The sequence below is a fragment of the Callionymus lyra genome, chromosome 4, assembly GCF_982586985.1.
Source record: "Callionymus lyra chromosome 4, fCalLyr1.hap1.1, whole genome shotgun sequence".
NCBI classification, from domain to species: Eukaryota; Metazoa; Chordata; class Actinopteri; order Syngnathiformes; family Callionymidae; genus Callionymus; species Callionymus lyra.
The window spans coordinates 37,380,969-37,406,524 of NC_141821.1; the positions used below are offsets into that span (position 1 = coordinate 37,380,969).

The 25,556-nt window shown below is 37.5% G+C and overlaps 1 protein-coding gene across 1 annotated transcript in view; it reads left to right on the plus strand.

The window, feature by feature from the left end:
• npy2rl (neuropeptide Y receptor Y2, like) overlaps positions 1-25,355 on the plus strand; it is a 37,008-nt gene extending 11,653 nt beyond the window's left edge. Inside the window, exons 2-6 of the mRNA XM_087790132.1 lie at positions 10,911-11,142; positions 11,212-11,344; positions 19,390-19,555; positions 21,836-21,989; positions 23,268-25,355. Of these exons, the coding sequence (XP_087646258.1) occupies positions 10,960-11,142; positions 11,212-11,344; positions 19,390-19,555; positions 21,836-21,989; positions 23,268-23,840 (1,209 nt within the window). The 5' untranslated portion in view covers positions 10,911-10,959 and the 3' untranslated portion in view covers positions 23,841-25,355. The remainder of the gene's footprint in view (positions 1-10,910; positions 11,143-11,211; positions 11,345-19,389; positions 19,556-21,835; positions 21,990-23,267) is intronic.
• The last annotated feature ends 201 nt before the right edge of the window (positions 25,356-25,556 follow it).

The window sequence follows — 25,556 nt, forward strand, 5'->3', positions numbered from 1 at the left end:
AATCAGCGAATTCCAGTAGAATCCTAATCATCATATAATATTTTGTTGTCCAACTGTGAATTTCCGAGCTTCTCTATGGAACAGGATTGCAGATGCAATCTCAAAATTGTGGCTGGCTTCTCCTGCTGTGCAATAATGGGAAAATAGCTCTGTCACCCATGATATACTGTATATAAGCTCATTTTTTTCCTTTTAAAAATGGAACTCCATGTAGAACCAAATAACAATTACGACCCGAGTGACATTCGACCTTGGCTAATAAACTTTCTATGGCTTATTAAAAGTGTTTGAAAACAGTTAAAAATAAGCACTTGTCTTTCCTTTAACTTTCAGGTTGACTCACAGAAAAATAGGTAAGATGGTGAACTTTCCTGATGGTCACTTCTATATGAAAACTGAAATGAAGTAAGTTGACCATTGGTTTGGTTTAATTTGTGTCTGTTCTTCAAAAAATGACAATCATCAATTATTTGACTTAACAGGAGTTCAAGTTTGCAAGAACAATATTTTCTTTTCTGTTCATATACGCATTCAAATGGTCCCTGCTGTATGGTCACAGTTGTGAAATAATACAGAACAAATACATTTTTTATTTGCAGTAAGTTGCTTTGATATTAGATAAACAATTGTCAACGATCCGGTGGTATGTTTAGGATTGACCCTCCATCAGCTGTTTTTCAGAGTACTGATTAAGGTTTCATGAAAGACTTAATGGAGTTTCAAGATACAGTACCGTTATTTTCAGAACTCAGAGTTTTAAAATAAGACAAATATTTAACAGCACATTTTTCCATCTAGTGGTATTTAAAATTCAGGACAATGTATCATGAAACACTATCAGCTGATTCACCATCACTAATAAGGACCTATGTGTGGGATCTTAGTGTTGGTAATAAGAGCTTTATTGGCTTAAGTTACTCTTCAACTCTTTTAAGGACAAATCCCAGAATGTGGTCACTTCCACAGTCTTAAAAAATGAGAGGAGGCTGGATCACTAAACTAAATACAGCTAATCTTCAAAGTGCAGGTGGAATCAAAGAACTGTCACTTTTGCCTCTGACAAATCTGCAGGGAAGCAGCCTGTCACCAATATGTTAGAAAAACATGCTACTTTGGTCTCTTTCTAAATCCAAAGTCATGGTCTTAGCAGTAAACTCTGCAGGTGGAACACTAAACTAGCTGTTTTAAGTAGTTTAAAGGATGACTTTTTTTTTTTGAATTCTTGAATGTTTCCCTGCATTTGATCTCGCAGGGAATGTCTGAAAGCTAACATAATTTTGAAACCCTTCTCAGGAGTGAAAGTGGATGTTTCCTCTGGGATTTATCTGCTCATACTGTTTACCAGGCACGACACAGATAGAGTGTTGTTTAACTTAAACATTACTTGTCAAAATGCAAAAGAGTAACATTTTTCTAAGAATACTGAAGAAAACCAAACCATACAAGAATTTCTTTTTTTTACAGATAGAGTGGTTACTTGAATTATAAGGTTAATAAAACGTATATGAAAAGTATATTTTAGGGGCTGAGAAGGTTATTGTTTATTCATTTTTTCTCGATTCATTTTTCAATAAGTAAAACTGCCTTGTCATCTTTTAACTAACAAGTGCTGACCTGAATTGTGCCCCATCTGAACTAGCAATTAGATCACTGGGTAGTAAAAATAAATGACCATTGCCGAGGCTTCCTGTGTGGAAGCGCTGCTGGCTACAGGATGACAGTTCTGCTGTCTGCTCGGTTTGACTCTTTTCTCCTTGCTCCAGATTTGGTTTCTTGACAGATGCAAATAGTCTGCCATATCTCATACAGCACAACAGGTTTTATTTATTTTTAAGTCATCCCTTACTGTAGTACAGTTTAATATTCATCAGTTGTAGTATCAACAATGATATTTATCAGATTGACTATGATCCAAATGGAAATTTTTTGACTGTCTCTGGCAGAAAGATTGAAACCTGATTATTTACCTTCAATTTTTCATTCATTGATTCCATTTTGTCCATTTCAAGGTCATGTGGGACGAGAGAGAGCACTCTCTCACACGCTCTGATAAAAATCATTAGCTTTCTAGCTATGCATTGATTTTCCAGCTGACAACATGCAATATAAGAGTTATTTGTGACAGTTCACTTCTCACGCTCTGGCCATTAATGCTAGTGATTAAATCCGTGGATGTGAAATTAAGCTAAAGATATATTTAAATCTCTGTTGGGCTTCACAAAATACCTAGTACTGTGGGCAGAACTTCAGCCAGCAGATGTGAAATTCTCAATGGCTCTCCTGATTCAGGTACTGACAAATTCCAGCTGCTTTTCTCTGACACTCTGTTTGGTTTCATCCTGCATATCAAGAGGTTCCCCGCTAGGATCCTTACGTTCCTGTTTGCACAACAATCACTCCCTCAATCGAGAGTCAGTTCCGTCTGAAGCCGTTCACGAAGAGCTTCCAAAGCTCCGCAGACAGTCTCAAACTTCAGTCAAATCAAAACCTTACATATGACAGGAGGTGTGCATTGCACTAGTATGAGTTGTACCTCATTAAGTCACCTTCCACGAAGTACTCAACATGTACTGAGTTCTTCAATTATTCCTCAGGGTGCTTCTTGCTATTCTACCTACCTATGTGAAGTTAAACTGAGCACTCCAGGGATCCAGAGGAGAAGCTTTTTTTTTTTTTTTGAGAAGATCAGTGGTACATGAACAACAGTTGACAATCCTGGAAAAGGCGTTTGACAGCCAAAAACTCAATCTAAGGTTCAAGCTTTTCTACTGCCAATCGTTTTTATTCATTACTTAGATCTCTGCAGTTTTTGTGGGAATGCTGAAACAGCAATATGCAGCAAACAAAAATATTTTCAAAATAAAATAAAGAAATAATTACAGTAATAATAATAGCTGTTTTGAGTCTGCCTTTCATTTTCATGTACGTGTTTGTACTGCTGCAGAAATCCTGAGACTCAATTAAAACAAATTTGGGACAGTAATCACGTTGTTAAAGCAGATTGAATATGAAACCAAAGAGGTCATTATTTTCTCGGGTCAGATTTTGATCTCAGTTGGAAACCAAACTATACCAGTGAGAGCTTTTTCCTCTTCAAATGTAACAAGTCCCTTTAATTCTAATTCTAAACTCAATTGCGCAGATAATAACCTTAGGAACTCGCCTTTGAGTTACATCAGAGAAGTCCCATTTTAAAAGCTGCAGTGTGATCTTGTGCTTCAAAAGATGTGATTCCTCCTTTATCACAGCTGTCACCTTCAGGCCTGAGCAGCGTTTTATTTGAAATTCGACGCACTGCTGTTTTGCATGACCATTAAAATGGGATTTGATCAATAGCCGCCGACATCTGGGGGGTTTATTAACCTTGGTGGCTGTTCCAGACACTAACTTTTTCTATGCCGACCCTTCTGAGAGGCATCGTCATGAAGATTTGAGGTCATGGACGATGCTTTGAATGCCCTCCTGGTGTTTTGTAATAATTGAGGAACTTTTATTTGTTCCGGATGTGACTTGGAATCAAGTCATGTAAGAGGTTTTGCTGGATTCACCGTGCATAAATGTCAAGACAAAGGCAAACATCATTCATCAAACCCCTGGACGACAGACATACTTTGCCTAAGAAAAGAAAGTTAAGAGATGTAAAATGAGCATCATTTTGGTTACATTTACTCCCTGTGATTAAAAAAAATACATAATAATTTAAACATTCAGTAGGTTAACAACATATTTGAGTGCTGATTACATATCGTGGACTGCTGCTGTCAAACGGCATTGCAGCGATTCATTTTACCTGATCTTAATGAAATTGCTTTTTGTATTCAAATCACGATTTATATTGAAAAAAAAAAAGATTCCAGAAAGAAAGGGATTTAAAGGGATGCACATTATGTCTATGTTAACAAATAGGTTTGTTTTATTTTGGTTTGTTTTTTTAACTTTTACCCACATGAATGTTGTCTGTTACACTTTTTCAAATAAGACTTACTACTTCAGAATCAGAATAGTTTTTTATTGCCATTATCAGGAAGTTGTTTTGATACAATGTGCAACATCAAAGATGAGAAGATAACATTAATGTAATTAAATTAAAATTATAAAAATATTAATCAAAATAAATATAAATACGAATTACTTACTTACTTAGTTACTTACAATTTAACTATTTACATGTGCAGATCACGGATGGTTACAGTTTGTCTGAAAATTGGAAGAAACTGTTGTTGTGGCTGGAGGTTCTGCATGGTCTTGATTGACAATAGCCGCCCAAGGGGAGAGGTGAGAAAAGTCGTTGACCAGGGTGAGAAAGGTCAGCTGTTATCCGCACATACCTGGGTCCTGGAGACAAACAGGTCTTGAAGAGCTGGTAGTCTACAGCAGTACACCTTCTTAGCAGTGAGCACGATTCGCCAAGTCTGTTCTTGTCCCTGGTGGTGGTTCTGGCTTACCACACGGAGAGGGATAAGGTCACGGTGGACACAATCATGTCCCTTCTTGATGAGGAAGCTGATGGTTTGCTGCCACTTGAGGTCCTTGGTGATGGTGGTGCCCAGGAAGCTGAAGGAATCCATGCTGGAGAAGGGGGTGGGAAGTCTGCCAGGGTGAGAGGAGATGTTGGGGCTGTGACTGTGAGGTCGAAGATCATCTCAAGTGTTTTCCGGGTGTTCAGCGCCTATTGCTGGACTCCTTCTGCTGGAGGTGCAGTAGTTGGTGTACATGGAGAAGAGCCAGGGGGAAGTTCAGGGCACACAAACAGGATCCTGGCATACGCTCCTGGGGAGTCTAGATGCTGCATCAATAAGTAGAGGGCCACATTTACTAGGTCGTCTATGGTCTAGGGTTTTGAGGTGCAGCAGTATCAGGTCCTCAAAGGACTTCATGACTACAGGTGTCAGCACCACCGGCCTGTAGTTAGTTAGACCTGTGATCCTTGGTTTCTTGGGGATGGAAACGATGATGGAGGATTTGAGGCAGGACGGGACGTGACAGGACTCCAAGGACGTTTTAGAGATATGTCCAAGAACATCGGAGTCAGCTCAATGGCACAATGTTTCAGGGTGGATCGGGAAACATTTTCTTGAGCTTTGTCAGCTGTGTTTTGACATCCTCTCTTGGATACAAAGGGGGGTGGGGTCACATCCATGCCTGTGTTGTCCTTGGATTCATGAGCGCAAACTGACGGTCAAACAGTCAGTAGTGTGTTTTCATGCTCTGAGCATGGGCAAGATTGTTCAGAGCTGGGGTGGTTGCTTCTAGTGATGCCTCAATGGGACCATATTAAACAGCAGATTATGTATCATGATACAATTATATCAACTAGTGAAATGAAACCTGGCATTATTTTCCTCCATGGCCTTTTAAAATAAAGTCATTTTTTTTAATTTGTCAATATAATAAATATAATATTACTATGTTGTCCACACTACAGTGTAGCAACTGCAGCTATACAACTAGCTAAACTTTTCCGTGCAAATGATAAGTGAGCCGTAGTGAGATTTCTTGGCTGTTTACTGTGGCTCTTGCACATAATTTACATAGACAGAGTAAAAAATGCAAAGGAACAAATAGGAAAAATCAATAAATTAAATAATAAACACTCGAACATATGTAAATAAAACTTTTTCCTTACAGTATCAAATGTATATGTACATTTATCAAACAATGAAATAATGAACTCACGACTTTGCCTCTGTGGTGTTCACACGTTGAGCAACAGAAAATGAAGACGATACACATGCCTGCAGACTCTGCTAGCTCAAACCGATAAAACCAGAAGTAAAGCTTAGCGTTACAAAACAAGATTATCCGTTACAAATAAAATACTTTTCTCCTCCAGGGATGGTGTTTGTGATCAAAGCCATGGGCCAGTTGTTGCAAGCAGCTTGACTCTCCTTGAGAAGAACAATGTCTCCTTCTTGCAAGTTTTGGTGTGATTTGGTCCATTTCTTCTGGCCTCCAACGGCTCCAGAACATGTTGGCAAAGGCCTGTACATGTTTCCATTGCTTTGTTAGGAGGTTTTTATCTGTAAAGTCTCATGGCAGAGTTGGGACTCCAACTTTCTGGTTTAAAAGCATCAATGGTGAGAGAATGAATGGATCCTCAGGGTCATTTGTAACTGGGATTAACAGCCTTGCGTTGATAATGGATGTTACTTCTGCCATCAGCGTACACAAAACATCATGAGTTAAGTGGGTGTGCTGTTCATGAAGCATCGAGTCCAGAATTATTCTAGCCACTCCAATCAGACGTTCCCAGGAACCATCCATGTGAGAGGCATGCAGTGTGATGAATTTCCAGGAGCACCCTTGTTGGTTTAGGTATCTCTGGACAGTGGTGTCTGGTTGTGTCTGGAGGCACTCTGATGGTAAATCTGACATGCGTTGTTCTTGCATTTTACCCCTAAGTTTATGGCATGTTACACATTTGTGTAGGACTGAGTTGATGAACAGAACATGTCCGTTTCAAAATAAAATACTTTTCAAAGACAACACAATTACATTTACAATATAATTGTATTAGCTCAACATCAGAAAATAAATTAATTAATGAAATTATATTTTTATAATGCAACAATGAACATTATTCACAGAGTTGGATAGATTATCATCAAACTCTATGTAAGTAAGTAAGTAAGTAATTAGTATTCATAGAGCTTTTCCAGACCAGGGTCACAAAGCGCTTAAACAATCAAAACAATACTCAATAAAATATATACCTAAAAGGTCAAGTTAACACTGAGAACAACACAGGAGTCTCAGAGAATCAAGGAAAAGCCTGCACAAATAAAAATGTCTTAAGACGTGATTTCTTGAAGGAGTCAGTAGATCCATCAAACGCAAAGAGAGAGGAAGATCGTTCCAAAGCTTTGGAGGAACAGCCTGAAAGGATTTCTCTCCTCTGGTCCTGAACCGTGTTCAAGAACCATCAGTAGATTCTGATCCACAGACCTCAGAGCCCGAGCTGAGGTGTAAGGCTGGATCAGATCACTGATGAAAGTAGGAGCCTGACCATGAATAGCTCTGAAATCATTTTAAAGTTGATCCTAAAAGACACTGTTCATAATTATTACAAAAATAAAGGTTTAAAGTCAACAAAAATGCCTCTTTTTTTGATTGATGTTGTCTCAAGAGCAAAAATCCAAGGTTTGACAATGAACTAGTCTTTACAATCTCAATCTCAGGACTTTAGAAAATAAATCTATAAGAATAAAACTACTTTATAGTTCTTTCCTTGTACAATTGACATGTAAAAATATGAGTACCGGAAAAAAAGGCAACTAGAGGATTTACAGTGGTATGAAAAAGTTTGGGCACCCCTGTACATTTTCCTGATTTTACTTTATAAATCATTTGTTGTTTGGATAAAAAAATCAAGTTAAATATATCTTATAGGAGAAAAACACAGTGATATTTGAGAAGTGAAATAAAGTTTATATGATTTACAGAAAGTGTGCAAGAATTATTTAAACAAAATTGGGCATGTGCATAAATTTAGGCATCACAAAATAAAAATTACTCAAGATTTTGTGCATCCTCCTTCTTCAGAAATAACAGCCTCTAAACGCTTCCTATAGCTTCCAATTAGGGTCTGGATTCTGGTGCAAGGTATTTTGGATTTGGTATTTCTTCTTTACAGATTCTCTCCAGTTCAGTTAGGTTTGATGGTTTCCGAGCATGGACCCCCCGCTTTAAATCACACCATAAATTTTCAATAATATTCAGGTCTGGGGACTGAGATGGCTATTCCAGAACGTTATACTTGTTCCTCTGCATGAACGCCTTAGTAGATTTTGAGCAGTGTTTAGGATCATTGTCTTGAATGTTGAAAGATCCAGCCCCGGCGCAACTTCAACTTTGTTACTGATTCCTGGACATTGTTCTCCAGAATCTGCTGATATTGAGAGTAATCCATGCGCCCCTCAACTTTAACAAGATTCCCCATCCCTGCACTGGCCCCACAGCCCCACAGCATGATGTAAGCACAACCAAATTTGACTGTAGGCAGCAAGTTATTTTCTTGGAATGCTGTGTTCTTTTTCCGCCATGCATAACACCCCTGGTTATGCCCAAATAACTCTATTTTAGTTTCATCAGTCCACTGCACCTTATTCCAAAGTGAAGCTGGCTTGTCCAAGTGTGCTTTAGCATATCTCAAGGGACCCCGTATGTGGCGTGTGCAGAGAAAAGGCTTTTTCCGCATTACTCTTCCATAAAACATATCCTTGAAGCTGAATATTGAACGATGCACAGTGACGCCATCTGCAGCAAGTTTATGTTGCAGGTCTGTGGGTTGAATGTGACTTTTCTCACATCCTGCGCCTCTGTTTCTGAGATTTTCCTTGGTCTGCCACAGGTGCTTAACTAGAACTGTGCCTGTGGTCTTCCATTTCCTCACATTGTTCCTCACAATTGTTGAAACTGAGAGCTTAAATCTCTGAGATAGCTTTTCGATATCTTTCCCCTAAACCATGATGTTGAACAATCACTGTTTTCAGGTCATTTGAGAGTTATTTTGAGGTTCCCATGTTGCCACTCTTCAGAGAAGATGCAAAGAGGAGAAACACTTACAATTGTCCTCCTTAAATACCCTTTCTAATGATTGGACTCACCTGTGTATGGAGGTCAAGGGTCACTGAGGTTACCAAACCAATTTTGAGTTCCAATAATTTGTGCTTAAGGTATTAAAATCAATAAGATATAAGGGTGCCTAAATTTATACACATGGCTAATTTTGTTTAAATAATTCTTGCACACTTTCTGTAAATCATATAAACTTTATTTTACTTCTCAAATATCACTGTGTTTGTCTCCTATAAGATATATTTAACTGGATTTTTTTTTATCCAAACAACCAAAGATTAATAAAGGAAAATCATGAAAATGTACAACGCCCAAACTTTTTCATACCACTGTATAACTTACTTCATAAGTAGTTATTTTAAAATACCGTCTTTTATCACAAACTTTACTGCTGACATTCCTGTGGATTTGTTTGACAATTATTTTTTAGACAATCTCATCCTACAAGGCTATATTTTGCCTGCTGTCCTATCAATCTTCTTTTCAAACCAGCACAAACATATACATCTTATCCTTCACTGCAGCTAATAAAGTGGATCTATATTTCTATATTTTCCACCAGCTCCGAAAATGTATCTTTGCCCGAAAATGTGAGTTTTTTATCGGGTGAAAATATATAAAGTTCTTGCTTTGTCATTTTTCTGCCAACAAAGCGCTGTTGGTTCAACGCCTTCTGGCAACTTGCTCAGGGAATCTAACTGATGCCTTTGTGTACTCAAGCATGTGTGTCGCTGTGTATTCCATTTGTGAAGCCAAGTGTGTTTCTTTGTGTAGAACTGTGTTCTTTAATGTCCCCGGGGGCTGTTGGACACAGGTGTGAAATCAACACATATTGTGTAGGAATAAGTGCATGTGTGTGTGTTTGACATTCGACCACCTGCGAGTCACAGTAAACTTCGAGAGGACAATAAGACATGTATCTTTTGAAACCTCTGGTGAGTACCTTGTTTATCTGAGAGGCATTCTGTCAGGTGCATGTGTGAGACAATTGTCACCAAAACTCATCACTAGAAACAAAATGAGGTGATAAAATCATGCAATTACACGCTTCACTAATGGCTAATACATGCACACACATCTCGCTGCTTTGTCACACACTGGTCTCACCCTTTATTCATTTTCTACAACTTATTACCTTGTCTGAGTCATGGAGGGGCTCTCAGCTACCCAGGGCAAAGGGCGGGGGACAACCTGGACATCTTTTTGCGCCAAAGTTAGCAGTTGCTGCAGAAACAAGCCAACATTTGAAACAAACTCTCTGTTTTTTTTCTCAAAAATATCCGCCCCCACAGCTTTTGATTTTCCAACAAGGAAATCTTTGAAGAGCAACATCCAGCTCCTGTGAGGAATCAAACCTGTGACCTTTCATAATAGAAAGTTTCTATTTACATCTTCAACGGGAGTCAAATTCTCTGGGAACTATGTAGGAGAGTACTGATTTATGCAAATCGAAGCAGTAGAATTTGATAATTAAGCCTGTTTTTTTGTTTGTTTGGCTGAAATGCCTTTGTTCTTCCTGACGGAAAGTTTGTTTTTATTGTTGCACATGTAAGTAAGTAAGTAAGTAATTTATATTTTTAAAGCGCTTGCTGCTGCACTCGAACTGGCAATTAACAGAAGTAAGTAAGTAAGTATGAAGTAATGGTTACTTGTATAGCGCCTTTCTATACCAGAGTCACAAGGCGCTCACAATAAAAACCAATACACATTTAAAAATTGTAAATAAGGCCAAGACATAAGACAAACTCAAGAGTCCCAGAAAGTCAGGAAAAGCCTGCACAAATAAAAATGTCTTAAGATGTTTCTTGAAGGAGTCACTAGACTCCATCAAACGCAGAGAGAGAGGAAGATCGTTCCAAGGCTTAGCCTGGAAGGATTTCTCTCCTCTAGTCCTGAACCTTGTGCGCTGAACCATCAGTAGATTCTGATCCACAGACCTAAGAGCCCGAGTTGGGGTGTAAGGCTGGATCAGATCAGTGATGTAAGGAGGAGCCTGACCATGAATAGCTTTGAAAGTAAGAACCCAAATTTTAAAATGGACCCTGATATAAACTGGCAGCCAATGCAGAGTTTTAAGGATTGGGGAAATTTGAGTTCCTCTACTAGAGCAGATCAGAATTATTGCTGCTGAGTTTTGTATTCACTGCAGGAGAGACAGGTCCTTCAGAAGAAAAAACAAGTAAAGAGCTTTAAAGATGAGAGATAAGTGGAAGAAATGAGAGCAGGGTTGGTCAATATGTTGGAAGAGTCCAACAAATTGAGACATTGTGTGACATCATCTATTATAATAATCTATTATTATTATCATCTCTGTCATCTCTGTTCTCCCACAGGCTGTGAATCTGTATGATGGCTCTGCCAGCTGGATTCTTATGATCCAACATGGAGGCCTTCAGCTTAGCGAATGCCACAGAAGATAATTTCAGCGTCTCCTCTTTGCCCGATAATGACTCCGGAAATCTAGGTTACCGAGATTACGGCAGCGGGGACGCCCCACCTGCTCTGCCAACTAAACTTTTCGAGGGAGTCATTCAAGAGGATCCTATCAAACTCTTGAGTGTTCAAGTAAGTTTTGAAACACAGTTTGAACAAAAGATGACAAACTCGAGTGTAATGTTGTTTTTTCTGTCACAGCTGGTGCTGATTCTTGCCTACAGCACCATCATCGTGCTTGGTGTTCTGGGTAATTCTCTGGTCATCTACGTCATCTATCGCTTCAAGACACTTCGCACTGTCACTAACTTTTTCATCGCTAATCTTGCTGTCGGTAAGTTTGCGTTCCCATCGTCTTATACGTGAATACACTGTGAAATTAAATTGATGAATTTCATATTAAATAATGTGATGTTTAAGTGACAAAACTAGTCTGTGGTGAATTAATAAATGAAAGAAATACCCTTATGGCAGTACTTTTCAACTTTCTGATTTATTATATGTTAACATTTTGAAATTAACTATTGTATGATGGTGTCTCTTCTACAGTATCCATCAGCCACATGATGTTTAACTGTATTAGTTTACCTTGTAAAATGTGACCATTAGCCATAAAGTATGTTCATTTAAGTGTCTAATATGCCATATTATATACCATGACTGTTGTGGTGGGCTGTCAAGCCAAAAGAACGAAAAAGAAAAGAGATGAGCCTAAATTGGTTAAGACAACCTGAAACATTGTTTGTATTTTAATTAACTTATATTTTACATCCATTCAAACAATTTCAGGAAGAAGAAAAAAATGAGGAAAAGAGACACAGCCCTTTTAACCCTGTAATGAATAATGATAATAACGATTCCAAACATTTATACATGATCCGTCTGAAGATTTCTATTCTTAGCCTACAAAGGCCACATAACTGCAGACCTTTATCACCTCTAGTCTACAGTCATTTTCCTTGTCTTTAAAATGCAATAAAAACATTAGAACAGACCTGGTAAAAGTGCAACCCGGCCACATACGTATGTCATGATACAGTGTTTTCATTTTGAAAGACCAGTAGATTGCACTCTTAGTTTGAAAATTATGCCTGCATTCATTCAATTAGTAAATTAGAGAACTCTCACTATGGACCAGAATTGGGAAAAGGTCAAAATAATTCTATGAAATTGACCTTTTAGAAATGTTTCTGATGGCTATCTTACAATGTTATATTATTACTCTACATCTAACTTGTTAAATACTTTAGTTTGAAGACCTATTATCTCATCTTTTCTTCTTATATCTTCTTATATTTGACATTTTTATTTGGCGTTGTAATACTAATATAACTTTTTTTTAATTAAGTGTTTATAAAAGGAAATATTTCAAAACACACCTTTTCATTTAATGCATTTCATTTAAAATGTTAAAACAAAGGTTTGTTTAAACATTAAGCAACATAATAATGAGCTCTTTCAAAGATTATAGTATAAAAAGAAAAAAATAGAAGGAATGTATTTTTAGACTTAATTTTCATCCACCACTAACAATGGCAGTTGACCCTCATCTCACCTCTGCTAGCTTCAGGAAAGTCAGTCTTTACACTTCCCACACGTCCTCCCCCGCACACCATTTGAAATCATTTCCACAAACATCACTTGACAGTTTGTCCTGCTGCAACATTGACCTCACATCCAGCATGTCTGTTTGTAGTGATTAGCTGTTCAATATGTCTAATCAGTATGTGTTGAGCATCCGTTTACTGTGCTATCCTTGTGTTCTTATTGTACCATGTGGATTATCAAAACAAATTGGCTGGTATGATTTCTTAAACGCATAGGAAGGGTTTGAGAAAAAAGACAACAGTAAGTTCAATTCAGTAGTATAAAATGAAAGGGCAATACAATTTGGAGTTCTACAAGGATTAATGCTCGTAACCAAGTTATTTAGGGTGCATTAATGTACATATATGTGAGGTCAACAAAACAGTGCAAATGTTTTATTCACAGATCACACAATCTTTGCAAACAGTGGACAGGATACAATAATTATGATGAGTTGAAAGTAAGGAAAGTGAACATTTTTAGATTGAATGGATTCAAATAAACTCTTCCTCAATTTGAAAAATAATATAAAATGAATGATGATTTTATTTTTAACACGAAGATAGTACCATATACAGTACTGTGCCTAAGATAAAAATTGATTCCCCTCATGTTATTTGGTGTGGACATATGTTAACAATCAAATAAACTTTATTCTATAATGTAAACGGTAGAACACACAACACATACAAATGTTGTTAAGGCATGATTACTAAAACAGCGTGACGTCATACCTGATGAAGAGCAAAACAGACTTAGAGAAAATTCCTATCAACTACTAAGATGAACACTTTAACACAAAAACATGTAACACATGTAATAACACAAAACAACATTGGCATAGATCACAATATAAACATAACGAGAAACCAAACTGACTAATAATTATAAAAACATAACTAATCACATAGACGACAACAACACAGACAAAAAACAGAATATTAAAAAATTCTTTAACAATGATGTTGATATTTTTGGAAAATCGTTTCAGCTGTAGATTTATCATTTATTCTGTCAGTCCTTAAATGTTATAACTTTATATTTCCCTGTCTGGTAGAGAGATTTAAAGAAATCACGAAAGTGAATGAAATATTCTGCCGTTCATCGACAGGATTTAAACTGGGTATAATGAGAAGTCTTAATATTTCCAATCTTGTTTTGAACCCAAGCTATATCCCGGCTGACCCGAGGATTATTCCAGTCCCATTGACTGAGAAACATAGAGATTGTTTCAACTCCCACAGTAGCTCACAGTGGCTTCTCTTCTAATTCGATGTAATCATAGTCCCCATAAAAGAAAAAATCTGCTGTGACAATGGCGGATGATGTGACCTTCTGCATGTGTGTGTGTTTTGTAGCGCGAATGACTCAAATATTTACGGGCGGTATATGCTATTTTTCTCTGAAGCCTGTGAATAGTTTGCTGGTGTGTGCATCAAAGAGATTAAATCAAATCATGTGACATATGCATGTATTACAAGAAGAGAGCCGTGTTCATGTCGCTTCATGTTAGACTTGTGACCAGATAGCCTTTCCTGAAAAGAAAATGAGGACAAACATAAGCTTTGTAATGTTCTTTAAAACCCCTGTGGCGTGTTTTTTGTAGGGATGCCCAGCTGAGTTAGCTGTTGAAAATGTGATCCAATTTTTCACGTTATATGTCAGCTAAAAATCCTTATTTCCTTTGTCTCCTTTTTTTCACATAAGCATAGTTTGAATTGTATTTTCATGATAGCATAAGACAAGGTAAGCTTTATTAATCCTACAGTTGAGGAAGATTAGAGCTGGCGTAGGAGACTGTACACTAAAACAGGGGCTTCAAACTGAATCACTCAAGGGCCGAAAATGTCAAATTAAAACGAGATCTCCCAACATTGCCTGTGAAATTTAAGCATTAGCAAACCAAAACAAGAGCAAAGTGTTGGTGACACGGCTATTTAAATCACAGATGTTTTATGGTCAGCAGCAAGGAAAGACTTGTGAGGCACAATCAGACAAAACAAGGGTACTAAACCAGCAGAACACAATCTAAATCAGAGGACAGAATTCAATTACACAAGGCGTCAACATGGTTTAGCAGTCACAAGCAAAATAAAATCTATATTTACTTAACATGTGTGTTTTTATTCTTTGAGGCTCAAATTAGCTCATGCATCTCTGTGTTTGACCAGAAAATGTTACTTTTTACTGTCAGTTTTACTAATATTGTTGACATCCATAATCTTTGTCACTTATCTTATCTGAAATACTGACAGCTTCATGAGTCACCAGTTCAACATGAACAATAATCAAATTGAATTTTGGTTGGCCAGAGTTGGCCTCCGGGCCATTAGTTTAAAGAACCTTAAATGTGGGATCTAGTGAAATCATTAAATCATGAAAAAAATCTGAAATAAAACCAAAAAAACGTTTAAGCATATTATTAGCTTTTTATTTGTGCAGGCTTTCTCTTAATTATTTTGGGGCTGCTGTGTTTGTTTCTATGTCATCTTGACCTTTTAAAGTGTGTATTTTAACTATATATTGTGATTGTTCAAATGCTTTGTGACCCTGGTCTGAGTAAGGTGCTTTACAAATAATACTATTAATAATAATAATATTACTTACTTACTAAAAAAAAGTATTGACTGCCATCCATATGTTTCACTAAGAAGACTGATATTCTGGCTCTTTGCTTGATGGTACCGTTTGAAAACCACAATTTGTTGGTAAATGCATAGATGTTTAAATTTCTTCTACAAGAAAAACCTCAATTGCATATCCTCTATCAATTCCCATTTCTTTAATTGATCACTTTGTAAAAAAAAAAAAAAATGCATGGATAGCGGATTTGCACTAGTTTTAGTATTTGTAAATCCAAAATCTGCCCCTATTTTTTTTTTTAAAGCAAATACATTTCTTTTTTCTTGAATGAAGCGATTATAATGAATTCATTTGGCGTTCCTACCATAGCTGATTCTTCCCTAGAGCAATATCATCATGCTCAGATTTCTGGGTAATTCTCTGGTCATCTACGTCATCTATTGCTTCAAGACACTTGGCACCGTCACTCATTTTTATCATCGCTAAACTTGCCGTGAGGAGTTACAACCCTCAACCTTTCTTTGAGGAGAAGTCTGGACCGAGTCAATGTAATTTAAATCTGCACCTCCAATTGTATAGTTGTTTCTTTGCGTCTCTGCAGGGAGTCAGTTGGAAATTAGTTCAAGCTCGGAGGAAGATTTATGGCTAGCTTTTAGTTATTCAACAGCCAGGAGAGAATGCCAAACATATTCTTGTTAAAAAATAAATACATCGACATTTGTTATCTCATCCTCACCAGAAAATCAAATCAAATTTCTTAATAGTATATTAGCCAAATATTTACCTGGACATGAGGAAAGCTCTAGGCCAGAACATCTGTTACTGATTCCTTTCAGTCTGCCTGGATATTTTTGCAAAAAGGCAGAGAAACTATTTCACTGATTGATTTAAAATCCATATTTTTTATTTATTTACACTGCATAATCAAAACACTTTCACTCCAAAAATGTTTAGCCTACAACAACATTTGGTGTACATGGTGGTAGCCTCTCTCCAACATTATGTCAGGGAAAGAAACTCCTTCAGTTTCTTTCGTTTTAAAACTTAGCAATAAAGAGCAATTGTTCATTCAGTCATTCCAACATGTAAATCAGTGGCACAATAACTGAACCGAAGAGCATAATTTAAATGCAAATCAATGTTTAACCAAATGGCAAATGACGAAAAATAAAATGAACTTCAAGCTTGACTCCAGCCTGAAGGGGAATAAAAAAAAAGTTATAAAAAATATTTTAAAGAAGTAGTTGTGCATGATTTCAGCACCATGGAGAGAATCATCCTCTAGACTTCAGCACCAAGGACAGCAGCTAATCCTCAACCAGCACTGCAGATTACACATCATCTGTCTCTTAAAACCTGTGACGGGCACTGATTTAATACTGAATACGCTTACCCCAAATCTCCTGCATCCACCAGCCCTCAAAATAATTGCATTCCCTGTTTCATAGATCAGACGATTATTCATATTCAAAGAAAAAATATGACTGATGTCATCTCTAAAACAGAGACACATAATGCAGAAACAGAAGCAATTCAATAATAGAGTAACCTTAATTAACTAAATAAAAGTTAGCTATACAATGTTTTGATTAAAGAGTGCAGAACAGCGCCACTGTAGAAGAAAAAACAAAAAAACATGAGAAAATAAACACGAGAGTTATATGAACACAAAAATAGCAAAAAATGTATAGTAAAGCTTAAAACTCAAAATATTATTATTTTGTGTTTTTATACTCTTGGCCATTGCTGAAGATAGATAGCAAAAAACAAATACATTGGGTTTTTTTCAGGGCAAATTAATTTCCAGCAGCTTAAAGATTTAAAAAACTGACCATCAAAGCTGGGGCAAAGAAATAGCGTCATAATGATATACCTATAAATAAGATTAAATTGATTACAATATAAGCTCTAAAATAAAAGCAGTTGTGTGAGATGACAGTTTGTATCAGTTATTCAGCTTAGAGTTTTACCCAGTCTTCCAAATATTAAATGTATATGTCTGTGGGTGTGTGTTTGATAATGTTGTGTATAAGTAAGACCAAGCTTTGTACATAAATCACATAAGGTAGAAAGGGACAACCTGAGAACCTGCAGGCTCATCTGAGAGGCACTTTTGAAAAAAAGGTTGAACCTTAAACCAATAAAAGGGATTATAAATAAATTCTGTATCGATCTGTTTATTTAATCACCCCGGAGTAACTGAGAGTGTAGAAGTTGTCAAACAATTTTAACGGTGAACTTAAAGTGTCCTCCAACATTCGCTCCATCTCCACTTTTTAAATCTAGATTTCAATTACATTTAAATTTCAGATAAAAAGTAAAAAGGAGCAGAAGTAAAAGAAGTTTGTCGATGATTCCAAGTTGAGCTGTAGGCCATATTTAAATGGAATGAAATTTTTCTTAACTAACCTTTAGCACCCTTGAGCATCTACTCCCCCCCTCCCCCCCACATCCCCAACTACAGAGCAAAATGTATCCACAGCTATAAAAGGGATTACATTCTTTGTACTATTTCAACTTTGGACTGCATGACGGTGCGCTCAAATTACAGGAAGTAGATAATAGCGAGTCGTGAAGTGGTTTATAATTGCAGCAACTGTGCTGGCATGACTTTTCACCTGACTTGGCTTTGCATAATGTAACACTTAAGAGGGAGCAGATAATTAATTCCACACCCAGGGCAGTTAATATATGTACTGTGTATGTATATATATATATTTATATCAGTAATATTTTCATTTTTTTCATTTGTATTACCATAAAACACTGAATTCATCGTGTACTACTGTATAAGAAAACCCACCATGAATCAAATATACAACCAATTGATTAGTAACATAGAATAATTAACTCAAATTCAAATATTGTGACTTTGATCAACTTTTTTACCTTTGCCAATGAGGTCATGTATTTGTTGATTCTTTCTTTCTATTTGTTTGTAAACGGCATTGATCAGCAGTAGATGAGCTTTGCCATTATAGGCTAACTTATAAGTGAATAAATATTGAAGCAATATGAAGTATCAATGGTCCATCTGGTCTCAGGGAGATTTTCAATTTTATTTACTTGTATGGATTCTCACTGCTGCTGCTCACACCTCTTGGGAAACTGCTCAACGTCGTTAAAAGTAACTAGAAAACCTGTGATGCTAAAAAGCTGTATCTTCTGAAACACGAGTGATTTGCACTTTTGGCAGAGGTGTTTCTCTTCTCTGCTCGACATGAGTTTTTATCAGCTGATTCAGTGGCTATACAGTATTGTTTAAATTGCCAACATGTTTTGGGCATTTTTATATTAAGCAAAGTTTAAATTGATATCCCTTTGCTTCAACTCTCTTAGTTCCTAATTGATATACTTATCCCTATCTCCCTCACAAGCTCTGATGTCACTTTAATTCCTAAATCACTTAATCCAACCTTCCAGAGAGATTCCAGAGAGCCCGCAATTGGATTATAAAACATGTACGCCTGAGTATTTTGTTTGCTGATAGCACATTGACAGATAAACAAGATTATGAGTGAGCGAAGTGAAGGCTGAGCTATGAAGCCAACGTTTCATGAACGGGTCATGTGTGAACGTCATTGCTGATGTCGGGGCAGATGTTCTCGATCTAGATCCTAAAACTCTTGTCTGTGACCTGGTATGACTTGGCAGATGTGCATCAAAGCTGTTCATTCTCTAAGAGTGCGGACGATACCAAACTACAACAACAAACAGATTCATTTCTTTCAGACAAACTGATGGTTTCCAACTCATTATTTTCATGTTGAAACTGACATCAGGAAGCCCAGTGGTACAGTGTTGGTGCTACTGCCTCAGAGAAAGACAATTTCAGGTTCAAATCAAACTTGAATCCAGGGGTTTTAGAGCAAACATGGGTCATATTTTAACGTGGTATTTTTATATATTCTCCCATGCTTGTGTGGGTTTTATCAAAACATTCTGGTTTCCCCCCACAGTCTACAACCATTCAGACGTTCATTAACATATGATTGACTGGCAACTTTTTCAAGATAACGGTAACACATTATGACAAAAGAGCCTTTCCATGGCTTTAAAATAAAAAATGTAGCTCAGGGAAAGAATAACGTTGATAATGTTGCTAGGATAAGCCAGAAAATGGACCTAATGATCGGTCTGAGCTCATTCCTGTGTTTTTTTGTCACCGGCTATTTCTCGCTCTTATGGTGAATATGTTTGTCCTCGCAGCCGACTTGCTGGTGAACACGCTGTGCCTTCCCTTCACTCTGGTCTATACGCTGCAGGGGGAGTGGAAATTTGGGGGCACCCTCTGCTTCCTGCTGCCTTTTGCCCAAGGTCTCGCCGTCCACGTTTCCACAGTCACTCTAAATGTAATCGCTTTGGATCGTCACAGGTAAAATTGTTTTCTTCTTTACACACCTGAGCCTTTTATAGCCACACAAAATGACTGTTTCTCTCAAATTTTGTTACACATCCGAGCACTTCTCCTTCGACGAGATAATCTGTCCGCCGTACGGGTATAGCATATCAAGAAGCGAATTCCTTTTAAGGATTATTTCACAGGTATGTCCTCAATGAAAGGCCAATTTCAAACATGCAGTATATTGTGCAGGTCAGGATACCTTCACTTCGCTGAGACCCAAAGGGAATTGAAGGGAAGAAACAATTGTCTTCTAGTTGAAACCAAATATTTAAATGTAGAAGAAGAATTCCCTCACTCGGCAGCGTTTACCTGTATTTTTATACATAGTTAAAAAAAAAATAAACTTGCTGTTCTGCTGAGCTTCAAAGGTTGCTGCAATTATAACTTTCTGACTTCACAATGGCACACACAGCTATGTCGCACTTATGTGCAGCAGAAGACCAAATTGGCTCGTATCTGCAGATCTGAGGCTGCCAAGTCATCTGTCTTTGTGAGAAGAAAACGTCTATTGTTGGGAAATGCAGGAAGTGATAATAGAAGCTCTGTGCTTCAGTCATTTTCATTTTCCAGCTTCATGTCTTGATTTATGCATTTCTTATCTGTGCCTAAAGACTAGTCAATCATTAAATTAGACATCGACCAGTATTCTTTGGCAGTGGTCATCAAAGAGGGCCACATTTGCTAAAGTAAAGTAAAGGTTATTTGTAAAGAACCTTTTTCTAGACCAGGGTCACAAAGCGCTTTAACAATCAAAAACAATATACAGCTTAAGGGGTTAGAGCGGCCCAAATATGAACTGTGATTATACCAAGGAATTGAAAATAAGAAGCGAATATATTTTCATCAAGTTCAACACAAATATCATATAATTAATTACTTATTGTCATAAAAAGCTTTTGCAAAAGCAATTATAATTATAATAAAAAATGTGTACTCTACATAATCTAGTTGAATAAAACGGGTTACAACGAAGACAGTGGGCCACATGAAAATTGGGGCTGGACTGGTTCTGTAACAAATTTAATGAGATTTCAAACCCCCAAAAAGTGAATATAACTCAAAACCAATTATGTTTTGCTTTTTGTTTTTGTCTTTATAAATATTAGATTCAATTAAATAAGCAGAAAAAGTATTTGCTCTCTTGGCCTTAATTATTTATCTTCTACACCAAGGATTGTTTTTTTTAGATCCAACACAGCCAATAGGATGCTGTACTTCTTTTTACTTGAGTCATGAAGAACCATCTTAAATTACATCAGCATTTTACAGCCAGTGAAGTCTATTTATTACAACGAAATTTATATTCCAGGAAGAAACCGCACCAGTGAAAGTGCTCTATAATACACACTAGTGACTGACATTCCATCACTTCAGCGTCACACTCTGGCTTACTCTAAACTCACCCACGTTTGTGTCAGAATGGAAGACCTCTGTTGATTAAATACCATTTTAAAATTGAGATGAAGAATGTGATCTATCCGTCTTCATTCATCGATGGGAAATATCCGTTTGACTACAATCACTGAGTTCATTGATACATTCACACTATTTGCACACCTCTTGGGGACTTGCTAATTCAAGACACAATTTTCATGGGCAGCGATTTTGGCAGAATGTTTTTAATTTCCCACTCCCATAACATATTAAACTGCATATAAATTGCTGTAAAGTACTGATAGAGGAAATAAAAAAAATAAAAAAGTATATTGTTTCAATGGAATCAAATTCAATATCCTACAACTTCAATTCACAGTGTACTGTTTGTGTAGCTAAGCATAATGCATTTGTATCATGTTGACAGTTTACTTTTTATATTTGTTTGAAAATAAAAATGGAAAAACTACATTAAAAATAAGTAAAATACAGAAATAATTTATAGAAATATTTAATTTATCTGTCCAAAACCAGTTTGAAAATGCTACAAATTGAATTAAAGAGTAAGCTAATATCTGAAAGAAGTACTATTAGCATAAATATAAAAATGTGAAGACAACACATCGTAGTGAAATATTTGAAAAGCAGTATTTAAATATAGATCAGCTTTAATGATTAAACATTGAATAACATTTATTTTCAGTCTAACTCGTAGGTAGTGGAATAAGGTGTTAGTAAATGTGGAAGAAAAAAAGAGAAGTAAATGTAGAAATGACATGTAGATACTTGATGAGTTGTGAATACATGTAGCATGTTTCGCTCGTCGTTTATATTCATCTGTCCAGAGTGTCACAAGGTTCATGTGTTGTGTTTCAGGTGCATCGTGTACCACCTGGAGACCAGGATGCGTAAAGATGTTTGCTTTGGGGTGATAGCTTTGAGCTGGGTACTTAGCGCCGTGCTTGCGAGCCCTCTAGCAATCTTCAGAGAGTACGGCTCCTTGACCCTGAAGCCTGGACACACTATCCAGGTAATCACACACGCAAACACACATTTAAACACATCAACTCAGAGAGAGCAAGGATCGAATTCAAAAGCTTCCAGATAACCTCCCCTTGATTGTGTCCTCGGGTCTGCTGGGTTTTACCACCTTTCATTTCAACAGCTAGGTCCTTCTTCACCTTGTTTTGGGAGGGGATTTGACAAACATTCTGCACTATTATTCCAGTAGTTTTACATTTGAGGCAACATAATAATCAAGGACATTCTGCTCTACTTAATGATTTCACCATCAGTGCTACCCCACCCATGCTTCTCCACTACCTTGAGGCAACTTCTGCTGCCCCAGTGACTTCTGTGATGTGCCTTTGCTCACTGGCACTCAATGCCCAAGAATTTCCAGGCACTGCAGAGGGACCGGACAAGCAATGCCTCTGCATCCAGCCTGAAGGGGGATTTACATTGTGCTTTTCCTCTCGATGGCGTCTTATGACTTCCCTTAGGGATTTCCCTGCAATTTTTTTTTCTTTGCTCAAAACTTCTGTAAGACTCATTTCATTCAATTAATTGAACTCTCTTTAATATAATTTAATCACCTTCCAAGTACTGTAACCATCACTGAGCATCAACTACAGTCAGTCTGTGGTCACCAGCCCGTGTCAAAGACCAGGGTTCAAGGGCCAATACAAGTTGCCAAATGATTTTTACGTGACCCAGGAGCTGTAAACAACTTTCAAACTCCAAATGAGAAAAATAAATACTCATGTTCCTACAATGCATGTTGATGTCATTACGCATTATAACATGAAATAATTGAAGTACTATGTTTGTAAAGTACCCCTTTTGGTCACAGTTTTGCAACTATTTTACTAAGGTTGCAGGTTCCATCCTAGCTCCAGACAAGCTTGTGTCGTCGTGTCCCTGAGCAAGACACTTTACCCTCATTGCTCCTGATGGCAGACTTGACGCGTGTGTGCAGCCTACTCCCATCAGTATGTGTGAATGGCTGTCAAAGCGCTTTGTGACTCTGGTCTAGAAAGGCGCTATATAAATAGAGATAATTATTATTCTACATACATTGATACAAGATTGTAATGCCCCTGACTTTTCGTCTTTGGTCCCTCTCAAAATCCTTTCATGTTGTCCTTAACGATCAACAGGTAGGCATCGGGAAATAATTTAAATGGCGCAATATAAAAGCTCTGAAGTGGCCCACCATTATGTTAATTCTGAAGGGAAAAGGGTTTAATATAGTCAGTCTTCAAATTAAGAGGCAATTTAAAATGTTTCTTTCCGTCTCTTGTCTCAGGTGTGTATGGAGAAGTGGCCTGGTAAAAACACAGATGGTACCATCTACAGCATCTCCATGTTGATCCTCCAGTATTTCCTGCCTCTCTCCATCATCTCCTTCGCATATGCAAGGATCTGGTCTAAACTGCGTGCCCATGTCAGCCCAGCAGAGAACGAGGGCAACAGCAGCGCCGGATCTGAGCGCCATCGCCGTCGGCGTAAAACCACCAAAATGCTGGTGACCATGGTGGTGGTGTTCGCCGTCAGCTGGCTTCCCTTTCACGCCTTCCAGCTGGCCACCGACATTGACAGTACGGTGCTGGACATGCGCGACTTCCACCTGCTCTACACCGTCTTTCACGTGGTCGCCATGTGTTCCACCTTCGCCAACCCTCTGCTCTACGGCTGGATGAACCGCAACTACCGGGCAGCTTTTGTTGCGGTGTTCAAGTGTCGCGACAAAGCTCAGAGAGGTCGAGGAGGTCGGCTGGACAGCATACACCCAGCAGGTGGGGCTGCGGGAAGGACAAAGAAGATAGTGCTTGAAACACAGGACGTCGTGTCCACGAGGCTGAATGCTACTGACGTCTGAGCGCCAGATGAGAGCTGAAAGTGAAATTGTGTCTGTTAGGTAACTGAAAAATCCTGACGTCTGAAAGGAAAACAAGATTCCAGCGGGAGACAGACCCAGAGAAGAGAATGTGAGACAAAATAGAGTTGGCAGAGGGGAGGTGGATGCGAAAAAGACTTTTTGGGCGACTAAAATAGACAGATGAGATGGGATTTTAGAAAGAAACACTGAGGACATGACCTCATCATGGACCGAGAAGCATTCATCAGACAAGAAAATGTCCAATGACAGAAAAACCATTCACTCCTGGGAGAACTATCCAGATTGATTTAAAAAGTATAAATATATTTACCTTGGAAATAGGGCTTATCATCAGCATTCCACATGTGAAGCATTTTACCAGCGTGGCTTACAAGTTGCAGAATTAATCCTGCAACATTTTGAAATGTGACACTGGAAGAGAAGAACTTATGAACAAAGAGACATATTTGATTTTGGTCCAGAGGGATGTAAGGATGTCTCAAATGCATGATGCAAACTTTCTGTAATCTCCTTAATGTTATGACAACACTTGTTATTATGTCGAGGTTTCGTGACTCACCTAAAGAAGGGGTTTGACAATTACAAAGCAAGAATGATTTAAATATCACGCACAACAAAAAGGGATTTGGCTTTATGTGTTTGGAACAGTAAATATATTTTATTATAAACTTGGCAGATCATAAAAAAAACATGACACAAAATAGGTGTTGAGGGACTAAAATGTGAGAGTAAAACAGCATGTTTCTGCTCCAAACCTGAACAAACAAACTGATTAAAAAGCAGAAAAAAATAACCTGAGAGTGAACATAATGTTCCAAATTGAGATCACACTTTTAAATTGGATAAGATGATCAAAGATTTTTTTTCTTCTTATCTTTCAGGTTCAGGGGAGGCAGCGGTGTAAATTCTCATTTTTTTTATTAAGGATGTTCTTATCTTTAAGTTCTCTTCTAGAGCACTTGGTGCGTTTGAAGATGGCATCGCTGCAAAAAAAAGTGTGTTTCTTGCTGTGACTCGATTATCTGCCCCGTCACCTTGATGTCAGATTTCTGGCACAGTGATTTGAGGATAATCAGTCCATGAAAGTGGAATATATACGAAAATTCTGTGTGACATCAGTAAATTGAATATGTAATGTAGAGTCTCAACTACAGAGACATTCCCACCCCCCAACACCCCCACCTTCTCTGCTCAAATTCAGTTTGTAACCATGTCCAAACTCATCAGAAAACTCAATTGCTTCAGAAGTATTGGATGTATCTATCAAGAAATATTAAATTAATTATTATTATTTTATTTTATTTCAAATCACATCCTCTTGGACACAGTGGAGGGGTAATCAATGCTGCCTCATTAATCTTGAATGTAAACCACGTTGTACTGTGGTCGTCTTGTTATTTGTTGTATATTTGTGTGTAAATACTGACTGCATCGAAGCACAAAGTGTTTGCCTTTGACTGTATTAAAGAACTGATGTACTATTCTCAAGCACAACTGCGGCTCTTGAATTTTATTTTGATGTCTTCGAGTTTGGGAGAGCATTTACATTGAAACCGCTTAAAAGATTTAATGTAGAATGAACACTTGATGAATCAAATATATTATGTACTATGACCTATTTAAGGGACTGTCCATTCAATAGAAAGATGGAACAAAACCAAAAAAGACAAAATGGATGTCACCATATCGTGACAC